Source organism: Gigantopelta aegis, chromosome 13 (assembly GCF_016097555.1).
Source record: "Gigantopelta aegis isolate Gae_Host chromosome 13, Gae_host_genome, whole genome shotgun sequence".
NCBI lineage: Eukaryota > Metazoa > Mollusca > Gastropoda > Neomphalida > Peltospiridae > Gigantopelta > Gigantopelta aegis.
In genome coordinates this window covers 41,498,646-41,510,593 of record NC_054711.1, presented here as the reverse complement: position 1 = coordinate 41,510,593, position 11,948 = coordinate 41,498,646, and the positions used below count along the sequence as shown (strand labels likewise).

The 11,948-nt window shown below is 40.3% G+C and overlaps 1 protein-coding gene across 1 annotated transcript in view; it reads right to left on the bottom strand.

Moving 5' to 3' along the window:
• Window positions 1-574: 574 nt before the first annotated feature.
• Window positions 575-11,948, bottom strand: part of LOC121387314 (dnaJ homolog subfamily C member 10-like) — a 62,768-nt gene continuing 51,394 nt past the window's right edge. Inside the window, exons 15-16 of the mRNA XM_041518337.1 lie at window positions 7,207-7,284; window positions 575-1,974 (exon numbers count right to left, since the gene is read on the bottom strand). Coding sequence (XP_041374271.1) covers window positions 1,942-1,974; window positions 7,207-7,284 — 111 coding nt within the window. The 3' untranslated portion in view covers window positions 575-1,941. The remainder of the gene's footprint in view (window positions 1,975-7,206; window positions 7,285-11,948) is intronic.

The window sequence follows — 11,948 nt, the reverse complement described above, 5'->3', positions numbered from 1 at the left end:
AGAACTAACTTGTATCTTACACTCACTGGAGAACTAACTTGTATCTTACACTCAACTTGTATCTGGAGAACTAACTTGTATCTTACACTCACTGGAGAACTAACTTGTATCTTACACTCACTGGAGAACTAACTTGTATCTTACACTCACTGGAGAACTAACTTGTATCTTACACTCACTGGAGAACTAACTTGTATCTTACACTCACACTGGAGAACTAACTTGTATCTTACACTCACTGGAGAACTAACTTGTATCTTACACTCACTGGAGAACTAACTTGTATCTTACACTCACTGGAGAACTAACTTGTATCTTACACTCACTGGAGAACTAACTTGTATCTTACACTCACTGGAGAACTAACTTGTATCTTACACTCACTGGAGAACTAACTTGTATCTTACACTCACTGGAGAACTAACTAACTTGTAGCTTACACTCACTGGAGAACTAACTTGTATCTTACACTATGGAGAACTTACACTCTCACTGGTGAACTAACTTGTATCTTACACTCACTGGAGAACTAACTTGTATCTTACACTCACTGGAGAACTAACTTGATCTAACTTGTATCTTACACTCACTGGAGAACTAACTTGTATCTTACACTCACTGGTGAACTAACTTGTAGCTTACACTCACTGGAGAACTAACTTGTATCTTACACTCACTGGAGAACTAACTTGTATCTTACACTCACTGGAGAACTAACTTGTATCTTACACTCACTGGAGAACTAACTTGTATCTTACACTCACTGGAGAACTAACTTGTATCTTACACTCACTGGAGAACTAACTTGTATCTTACACTCACTGGTGAACTAACTTGTAGCTCACACTCACTGAAGAACTAACTTGTAGCTTACACTCACTGAAAACACATTTTGCTTGTACTATAACCTCCCTGAAAGGCACTTACGACATTTTGTTGATATCGCATTGCAGTTCAATGTACAGCTTCCAGAGACAGTCACTCAATATCAAAACGTTAAAACCGCAGACAAGAGCTACTGGCTGAGCAAAAAGGTTACTGGAGATGTTTTGCTCAGCTGACGCTCATAACAATTCCACCGCACATGATGAGCTAAGTGCTGGGTTAGTTTTCTTATGACTGTCACGATGACGTCACTCTGACGCAATTTTCCGGTTTCCATTGGTCAGTCAGTGAATTCAGCTCAGTTTACATAGCCCACACATGGTAATGTTTTTCCCCACACGTGGCCCAAAATAACAAACACAATCTACCTGTATATTTTCCTCATGACCACACAAGGCGAAAAACTCAGCAGAATTGTCAGTACACGAGAGCTAGCTATCAACAGAGCAAAAAGTCTCCAGTAATTTATGGCTCAGCTGATAGCTCTCGTATGCGGTATAGGCAATAAAATGGAAAGTTGCTGATAAATGTTCAAAGGATTAGCATCTGTGACAAATTCAAAATTTTAACAAACAAAATGTTCCCTACATGCACAACCCACAAACTCATGAACTGTTTGCAGAAAGAAATGATTTGCAGAAATAGTGTCTGTGGTGCATCTGTCACAAATAAAATTTAACAAACAAAATGTTTTCTACACAAACCACAAACCCATAAACTGTGGCAGAAAGAAATGATTTGCGGAAATAGTGTCTGTGGTGCATCTGTCACAAATCAAATTTTTTAACAAACAAAATGTTTTCTACACAAACCACAAACCCATGAACTGTGGCAGAAAGAAATGATTTGCGGAAATAGCGTCTAAGTTGGTAAAACCGAAGTACACATGTCCAAGACGTCCACACTTCACTTTTTCCCATCTGTAACTTCTGCTTGGACTAAAACTGAGACAGGTGCGAGAGCGACGACGTCTCTTGTAGATGAAAGACAGTATGACGTGAGAGAAATATTCCTGTAACCGTGAAGACCACGGACGTTTCCTACTGCAGCTCTTCATCACAATTCATCGTGGTCGCCCGACTGTTTGATCTGAAACAAAACAACAACGATCACTTGATCATAATCTGGTCTGATCCACTAACAACTTTTAACTGCTTTTTCTAATTCATTGATGTATGACAGCGACAAACTGTGCTAAATTGCACTGTAGCAAAGAGATGGGTTTTTTTTATTTTATTATTATTAAATTTATGTCTGTGTAACACACCAGGAAATGTTTTATTTAACGACGCACTCAACACATTTTATTTACGGTTATATGGTGTCAGACATATGGTTAAGGACCACACAGATATTGAAGGAGGAAACCCGCTGTCGCCACTACATGGGCTACTCTTTTCGACTGGCAGCACTGGCAGCAAGGGATCTTTTATATGCACCATCTCATAGACAGGATAGCACATACCACGGCATTTGATGTACCAGTCGTTGTGCACTGGCTGGAGCAAGAAATAGCCCAATGGGCCCACTGACAGGGATCGATCCCAAACCGACCGTGCATCAAGTGAGCGCTTTACCACTGGGCTACGTCTCGCCTCGTATAACACACCAATAAATTAGAGAAAATGAAAAACTATTCTTATAATTATGAAGAACATAAGTGACATTATAACAGTCTAAATATACATAAAAATAAGTTTCGATTGTCAATCACGTGAGCCTTATACTTCATAACATTACAGGTCATCATTGTTTTTTAATGACGTCATCCAAATAACAATTTTTACCGGCCTCGGTGGCGTCGTGGTTAAGCCATCGGTCAACAGGCTGGTAGGTACTGGGTTCGGATCCCAGTCGAGGCATGGGATTTTTAATCCAGATACCGACTCCAAATCCTGAGTGAGTGCTCCGCAAGGCTCAATGGGTAGGTGTAAACCACTTGCACCGACCAGTGTTCCATAACTGGTTCAACAAAGGCCATGGTTTCTGCTATCCTGCCTGTGGGAAGCGCAAATAAAAGATCCCTTGCTGCTAATCGGAATGAGTAGCCCATGAAGTGGCGACAGCGGGTTTCCTCTCAAAATCTGTGTGGTCCTTAACCATATAACCGTAAATAAAATGTGTTGAGTGCGTCGTTAAATAAAACATTTCTTTCTTTCTTTCCAAATAACAATTCATATAAGATGATAATCCAGTATGGGGTGGGATTTACCTCAGTTGGCCGAGTGCCTGCCTAAGGTGTTTGAGTTGCAGGATCGAACCACCTTGGTGGATCCATTTAGCTGATTAGGTTTTTCCCCCCCGTTCCAACCAGTGCATCACAACTGGACAAAGGCCATGGTAGGTGCTATCCTGTCTTTGGGAAAGTGCATATAAAAGATCCCTTGCTGCTAATGGAAAACTACAGCGGGTTTCCTCTGTTATATGCACCATTCCACAGACAGGATAGCACATACCACGGCCTTTGATATACCAGTCATGGTGCACTGGCTGGAACGAGAAATAGCCTAATGGGCCCACTGATAGGGATCGATCCCAAACCGACCGCACATCAAGCGAGTGCTTTACCACTGAACTATGTGCAGCCCTGGGACAATGAGAAAAACATTGGGTATACAAATACATGGCATTGTATATTTAATCATTAAAGGGACATTCCTGAGTTTCCTGAGAGACTTTTTAACGATTGTAATTACATCTCAAATACATTTTTCTGCATACAATATTACTGACTGTATATTAAATGTGTTTCTGATCGTTCTATTTGTACTAGGTTACATTTTATTTTATTTTCTAAAATAAAAAAATTTTCGTACGTACTAAATTATTTGAAGACAAAATCCAGTTTGGGCTTCTTACAAATATTAAGACGACCAGAAACACATTGAATATACAGACACTGATATTCTAAACAAAAATATATATTCAATGTGTAAGTTTAACCGTAGAAATATTTTATTAGTGGGAAACATCTTACAATGCAGCAAACTCAGGAATGTCCCTTTGAAAGGCTTTATTAGTGACAAATGTGTTAACAGCACCAGCAGGGTGCTATGTCCAGAACTCAGGAATGTCCCTTTGAAAGGCTTTATTAGTGACAAATGTGTTAACAGCACCAGCAGGCTGCTATGTCCAGAACTCAGGAATGTCCCTTTGAAAGGCTTTATTAGTGACAAATGTGTTAACAGCACCAGCAGGGTGCTATGTCCAGAACTCAGGAATGTCCCTTTAAAAGGCTTTATTAGTGACAAATGTGTTAACAGCACCAGCAGGCTGCTATGTCCAGAACTCAGGAATGTCCCTTTAAAAGGCTTTATTAGTGACAAATGTGTTAACAGCACCAGCAGGGTGCTATGTCCAGAACTCAGGAATGTCCCTTTGAAAGGCTTTATTAGTGACAAATGTGTTAACAGCACCAGCAGGGTGCTATGTCCAGAACTCAGGAATGTCCCTTTGAAAGGCTTTATTAGTGACAAATGTGTTAACAGCACCAGCAGGCTGCTATGTCCAGAACCAGGAATGTCCCTTTGAAAGGCTTTATTAGTGACAAATGTGTTAACAGCACCAGCAGGCTGCTATGTCCAGAACTCAGGAATGTCCCTTTGAAAGGCTTTATTAGTGACAAATGTGTTAACAGCACCAGCAGGGTGCTATGTCCAGAACTCAGGAATGTCCCTTTGAAAGGCTTTATTAGTGACAAATGTGTTAACAGCACCAGCAGGGTGCTATGTCCAGAACTCAGGAATGTCCCTTTGAAAGGCTTTATTAGTGACAAATGTGTTAACAGCACCAGCAGGGTGCTATGTCCAGAACTCAGGAATGTCCCTTTGAAAGGCTTTATTAGTGACAAATGTGTTAACAGCACCAGCAGGGTGCTATGTCCAGAACTCAGGAATGTCCCTTTGAAAGGCTTTATTAGTGACAAATGTGTTAACAGCACCAGCAGGGTGCTATGTCCAGAACTCAGGAATGTCCCTTTGAAAGGCTTTATTAGTGACAAATGTGTTAACAGCACCAGCAGGCTGCTATGTCCAGAACTCAGGAATGTCCCTTTGAAAGGCTTTATTAGTGACAAATGTGTTAACAGCACCAGCAGGGTGCTATGTCCAGAACTCAGGAATGTCCCTTTGAAAGGCTTTATTAGTGACAAATGTGTTAACAGCACCAGCAGGGTGCTATGTCCAGAACTCAGGAATGTCCCTTTAAAAGGCTTTATTAGTGACAAATGTGTTAACAGCACCAGCAGGCTGCTATGTCCAGAACTCAGGAATGTCCCTTTGAAAGGCTTTATTAGTGACAAATGTGTTAACAGCACCAGCAGGGTGCTATGTCCAGAACTCAGGAATGTCCCTTTGAAAGGCTTTATTAGTGACAAATGTGTTAACAGCACCAGCAGGGTGCTATGTCCAGAACTCAGGAATGTCCCTTTGAAAGGCTTTATTAGTGACAAATGTGTTAACAGCACCAGCAGGGTGCTATGTCCAGAACTCAGGAATGTCCCTTTAAAAGGCTTTATTAGTGACAAATGTGTTAACAGCACCAGCAGGCTGCTATGTCCAGAACTCAGGAATGTCCCTTTGAAAGGCTTTATTAGTGACAAATGTGTTAACAGCACCAGCAGGGTGCTATGTCCAGAACTCAGGAATGTCCCTTTGAAAGGCTTTATTAGTGACAAATGTGTTAACAGCACCAGCAGGGTGCTATGTCCAGAACTCAGGAATGTCCCTTTGAAAGGCTTTATTAGTGACAAATGTGTTAACAGCACCAGCAGGCTGCTATGTCCAGAACTCAGGAATGTCCCTTTGAAAGGCTTTATTAGTGACAAATGTGTTAACAGCACCAGCAGGGTGCTATGTCCAGAACTCAGGAATGTCCCTTTGAAAGGCTTTATTAGTGACAAATGTGTTAACAGCACCAGCAGGGTGCTATGTCCAGAACTCAGGAATGTCCCTTTGAAAGGCTTTATTAGTGACAAATGTGTTAACAGCACCAGCAGGGTGCTATGTCCAGAACTCAGGAATGTCCCTTTGTTTATTAGTGACAAATGTGTTAACAGCACCAGCAGGGTGCTATGTCCAGAACTCAGGAATGTCCCTTTGAAAGGCTTTATTAGTGACAAATGTGTTAACAGCACCAGCAGGGTGCTATGTCCAGAACTCAGGAATGTCCCTTTGAAAGGCTTTATTAGTGACAAATGTGTTAACAGCACCAGCAGGGTGCTATGTCCAGAACTCAGGAATGTCCCTTTGAAAGGCTTTATTAGTGACAAATGTGTTAACAGCACCAGCAGGCTGCTATGTCCAGAACCCAGGAATGTCCCTTTGAAAGGCTTTATTAGTGACAAATGTGTTAACAGCACCAGCAGGGTGCTATGTCCAGAACTCAGGAATGTCCCTTTGAAAGGCTTTATTAGTGACAAATGTGTTAACAGCACCAGCAGGCTGCTATGTCCAGAACTCAGGAATGTCCCTTTGAAAGGCTTTATTAGTGACAAATGTGTTAACAGCACCAGCAGGGTGCTATGTCCAGAACTCAGGAATGTCCCTTTGAAAGGCTTTATTAGTGACAAATGTGTTAACAGCACCAGCAGGATGCTATGTCAGAGTTGAAACTACAATCTTTCGTTATTTTCACATTTATTTGTAAGAAATAACTACAAATTAATCGATCCCAAGCATAATCTTTCCATAATTAACTCGAGAATAATAATTTTTTTAAAGTTTTGCACTGGACGACAAGAGGGGTTTCCCGATTAATTTGTGGCTAAATATAGCATGGCTACCATCTTTGTTTCTTTTGTCAGTGTTTTGGGTAAACTTACATGTAGTGTGTTGAATGTGTATGCATATAACAGTGACATCACTAGTTAACGTGTGTGACACGAACAACTCTCCAGATTCCCACATAAAAACAACTGTACTAGTAAATGGAATTATTTGGTTGTAAAATTTTATAGGCATATAACTGCAGGTATAAGCTTCGTTTCAAAGCAAAAATTAATATTTTTGGCGGGAACGGCCATTACTGCAAATTATACTAAGTCGAGTAAATGGAATTATTTAGTTGTAATTTTTATATACATATACATATAGCTGCAGGTATAAGCTTTGGTTCAAAGCGAAAATTAATATTTTTGGCGGGAATGGTCATTACTGCAAATTATACTTAGTCGAGTAAATGGAATTATTTAGTTGTAATTTTTTTTAATAGGCATATACATGTATGTATAAACTTTATGATTCAAAGCACTGCCATTATTGCAACTTTGACACACCACCTTTAAATTGTCAACATTTTGTGGTTAGTTTCCACAATGCTCACCTTTTTCTGGGAATTCGTTTTTACATAACTGATGATGGCCTCTGCATTCTGACTGTTGATATCCCACCCATACGCATCCTGAAACAAGACGGGGATGATTGTTTCGTTAACAGCACCTAGGCACAACTTACAGATAACACACCACCATTTGTCATGCTGTTACTAAGACCAAGACCAAATTGTTTACCGTGCACATTCAGAGCAAGCTGTTGTAGCGCACACCTGCCGTTACTTGTTGCAGCAGCTTAATATAATCCAGTTTTAGGAAACAGTTCCTCATAAAAAAAATGCTACACAATTACGATATGCTTTTTGAAATCTTTCTTTGATGATTACACGTAGGTTGAACTTAACTAACCCATTGGTTTGAAGTTACTCGTTATATGCAGTACTAACTAATAACAACTGTGCAAGTGGCACAGTGCCATTTGTATGACAGCAATACAAGGAGGTGATCAGGCATGAGGGATGTTAACTGAACAAGGTTGTGGTCCACACTGTACATGTCAGTTGTGAGCACTCCCTAAAATTAGTTATTATCCACATGTTTCAACATAACTGAGTTAATAATAATCATACGAAGCACACGTGTAATAACAAGTGTTATCATCCACATGGTTCAACATAACTGAGTTAATAATAATCATACGAAGCACATGTGTAATAACAAGTGTTATCATCCACGTGGTTCAACATAACCGAGTTAATAATAATAACACGAAGCACAAGTGTAATAACAAGTGTTATTATCCACATGGTTCAACATAACCGAGTTCATAATAATCATACGAAGCACACGTGTAATAACAAGTATTATCATCCACATGGTTCAACATAACCGAGTTAATAAAAATCATATGAAGCACACATGTAATAACAAGTGTTATATTCCACGTGGTTCAACATAACCGAGTTAATAATAATCACACGAAGCACACGTGTAATAACAAGTGTTATCATCCACGTGGTTCAACATAACCGAGTTAATAATAATCACACAAAGCACGCGTGTAATAACAAGTGTTATCATCCACGTGGTTCAACATAACCGAGTTCATAATAATCACACGAAGCACACGTGTAATAACAAGTGTTATCATCCACATGGTTCAACATAACCGAGTTAATAATAATCACACGAAGCACACGTGTAATAACAAGTGTTATCATCCACGTAACCGAGTTCAACATAATAACAAGTGTTATCATCCACGTGGTTCAACATAACCGTTAATAATAATCACACGAAGCACACGTGTAATAACAAGTGTTATCATCCACGTGGTTCAACATAACCGAGTTAATAATAATCACACGAAGCACACGTGTAATAACAAGTGTTATCATCCACGTGGTTTCAACATAACCGAGTTATAATAATCACACGAAGCACACGTGTAATAACAAGTGTTATCATCCACGTGGTTCAACATAACCGAGTTCATAATAATCACACGAAGCACACGTGTAATAACAAGTGTTATCATCCACGTGGTTCAACATAACCGAGTTAATAATAATCACACGAAGCACACGTGTAATAACAAGTGTTATCATCCACGTGGTTCAACATAACCGAGTTAATAATAATCACACGAAGCACACGTGTAATAACAAGTGTTATCATCCACGTGGTTCAACATAACCGAGTTAATAATAATCACACGAAGCACGCGTGTAATAACAAGTGTTATCATCCACGTGGTTCAACATAACCGAGTTAATAATAATCACACGAAGCACACATGTAATAACAAGTGTTATCATCCACGTGGTTCAACATAACCGAGTTCATAATAATCATACGAAGCACACGTGTAATAACAAGTGTAACGACGTAATTTTGGTGTGGTCCTTATGACACCATTTCGTCGTCTCTTTCTAGTTGTCGCTGAAACATTTTGATTTCGGTCTTGTTATTCATAAAGAAAGCAACAATAATAATATGGATAATAAATAAATTATTACACTCGCGTGCGAGTCGTATTAATTTTACGAAACTTGTGTCAGGATTCATGTATTACCCTCGCTATCGCTCGGGCAATACAAAAATCCTGACACTCGTTTCATAAAATCAGTACGACACACAAGCTTGTATAATAATCTCTATTAGTTACATGAGCCTCTCGACAGTGTTGTTTTTCACAGAATATATTCTGACATAAAGACAAATTTGCACTGCATCGAGTAATGACTGGTTGTATGTAACCTAAACTACTGCTAAGTAATGCAAAATACACAGACGGTTAACTGTCGATTTTTGCAAAATAACCCACAAGGGTTTTCACTCACGATCATGCATATGCAGTGAAATATTTAACAACAGAAAAAAATCCATGATTAGGTGAGCAGTGTGCATTATTCTAGATAATGCACGGTTACCTGTGGGTACGTGAACTATTATCTACAGCTAGAACAACAGTGTGATGTCAGAAGTGTGGTTTCATTAGGGGCTAATGCACGGTTACCTGTGGGTACGTGAACTATTATCTACAGCTAGAACAACAGTGTGATGTCAGAAGTGTGGTTTCATTAGGGGATAATGCACGGTTACCTGTGGGTACGTGAACTATTATCTACAGCTAGAACAACAGTGTGATGTCAGAAGTGTGGTTTCATTAGGGGATAATGCACGGTTACCTGTGGGTACGTGAACTATTATCTACAGCTAGAACAACAGTGTGATGTCAGAAGTGTGGTTTCATTAGGGGATAATGCACGGTTACCTGTGGGTACGTGAACTATTATCTACAGCTAGAACAACAGTGTCATGTCAGAAGTGTGGTTTCATTAGGGGATAATGCACGGTTACCTGTGGGTACGTGAACTATTATCTACAGCTAGAACAACAGTGTCATGTCAGAAGTGTGGTTTCATTAGGGGATAATGCACGGTTACCTGTGGGTACGTGAACTATTATCTACAGCTAGAACAACAGTGTCATGTCAGAAGTGTGGTTTCATTAGGGGATAATGCACGGTTACCTGTGGGTACGTGAACTATTATCTACAGCTAGAACAACAGTGTCATGTCAGAAGTGTGGTTTCATTAGGGGATAATGCACGGTTACCTGTGGGTACGTGAACTATTATCTACAGCTAGAACAACAGTGTCATGTCAGAAGTGTGGTTTCATTAGGGGATAATGCACGGTTACCTGTGGGTACGTGAACTATTATCTACAGCTAGAACAACAGTGTCATGTCAGAAGTGTGGTTTCATTAGGGGATAATGCACGGTTACCTGTGGGTACGTGAACTATTATCTACAGCTAGAACAACAGTGTCATGTCAGAAGTGTGGTTTCATTAGGGGATAATGCACGGTTACCTGTGGGTACGTGAACTATTATCTACAGCTAGAACAACAGTGTCATGTCAGAAGTGTGGTTTCATTAGGGGATAATGCACGGTTACCTGTGGGTACGTGAACTATTATCTACAGCTAGAACAACAGTGTCATGTCAGAAGTGTGGTTTCATTAGGGGATAATGCACGGTTACCTGTGGGTACGTGAACTATTATCTACAGCTAGAACAACAGTGTCATGTCAGAAGTGTGGTTTCATTAGGGGATAATGCACGGTTACCTGTGGGTACGTGAACTATTATCTACAGCTAGAACAACAGTGTCATGTCAGAAGTGTGGTTTCATTAGGGGATAATGCACGGTTACCTGTGGGTACGTGAACTATTATCTACAGCTAGAACAACAGTGTGATGTCAGAAGTGTGGTTTCATTAGGGGATAATGCACGGTTACCTGTGGGTACGTGAACTATTATCTACAGCTAGAACAACAGTGTGATGTCAGAAGTGTGGTTTCATTAGGGGCTAATGCACGGTTACCTGTGGGTACGTGAACTATTATCTACAGCTAGAACAACAGTGTGATGTCAGAAGTGTGGTTTCATTAGGGGCTAATGCACGGTTACCTGTGGGTACGTGAACTATTATCTACAGCTAGAACAACAGTGTCATGTCAGAAGTGTGGTTTCATTAGGGGATAATGCACGGTTACCTGTGGGTACGTGAACTATTATCTACAGCTAGAACAACAGTGTCATGTCAGAAGTGTGGTTTCATCAGGGATAATGCACGGTTACCTGTGGGTACGTGAACTATTATCTACAGCTAGAACAACAGTGTGATGTCAGAAGTGTGGTTTCATTGGGGATAATGCACGGTTACCTGTGGGTACGTGAACTATTATCTACAGCTAGAACAACAGTGTGATGTCAGAAGTGTGGTTTCATCAGGGGATAATGCACGGTTACCTGTGGGTACGTGAACTATTATCTACAGCTAGAACAACAGTGTGATGTCAGAAGTGTGGTTTCATGGGGATAATGCACGGTTACCTGTGGGTACGTGAACTATTATCTACAGCTAGAACAACAGTGTGATGTCAGAAGTGTGGTTTCATTAGGGGATAATGCACGGTTACCTGTGGGTACGTGAACTATTATCTACAGTGAACAACAGTGTCATGTCAGAGTGTGATAATGCACGGTTACCTGTGGGTACGTGAACTATTATCTACAGTAGAACAACAGTGTGATGTCAGAAGTGTGGTTTCATTAGGGGATAATGTTTACCTGTGGTACGTGGTCACTGTTATCTGTGTTGCTGAGAACATGTTACCTGTGGTGAGTGGTCACTGTGAGTGTGGTTACCTGTGGTGATGTGGTCACCTGTGAGTGAACTATGGGTGATAGAACAACAGTGTGATGTCAAAAGTGTGAGT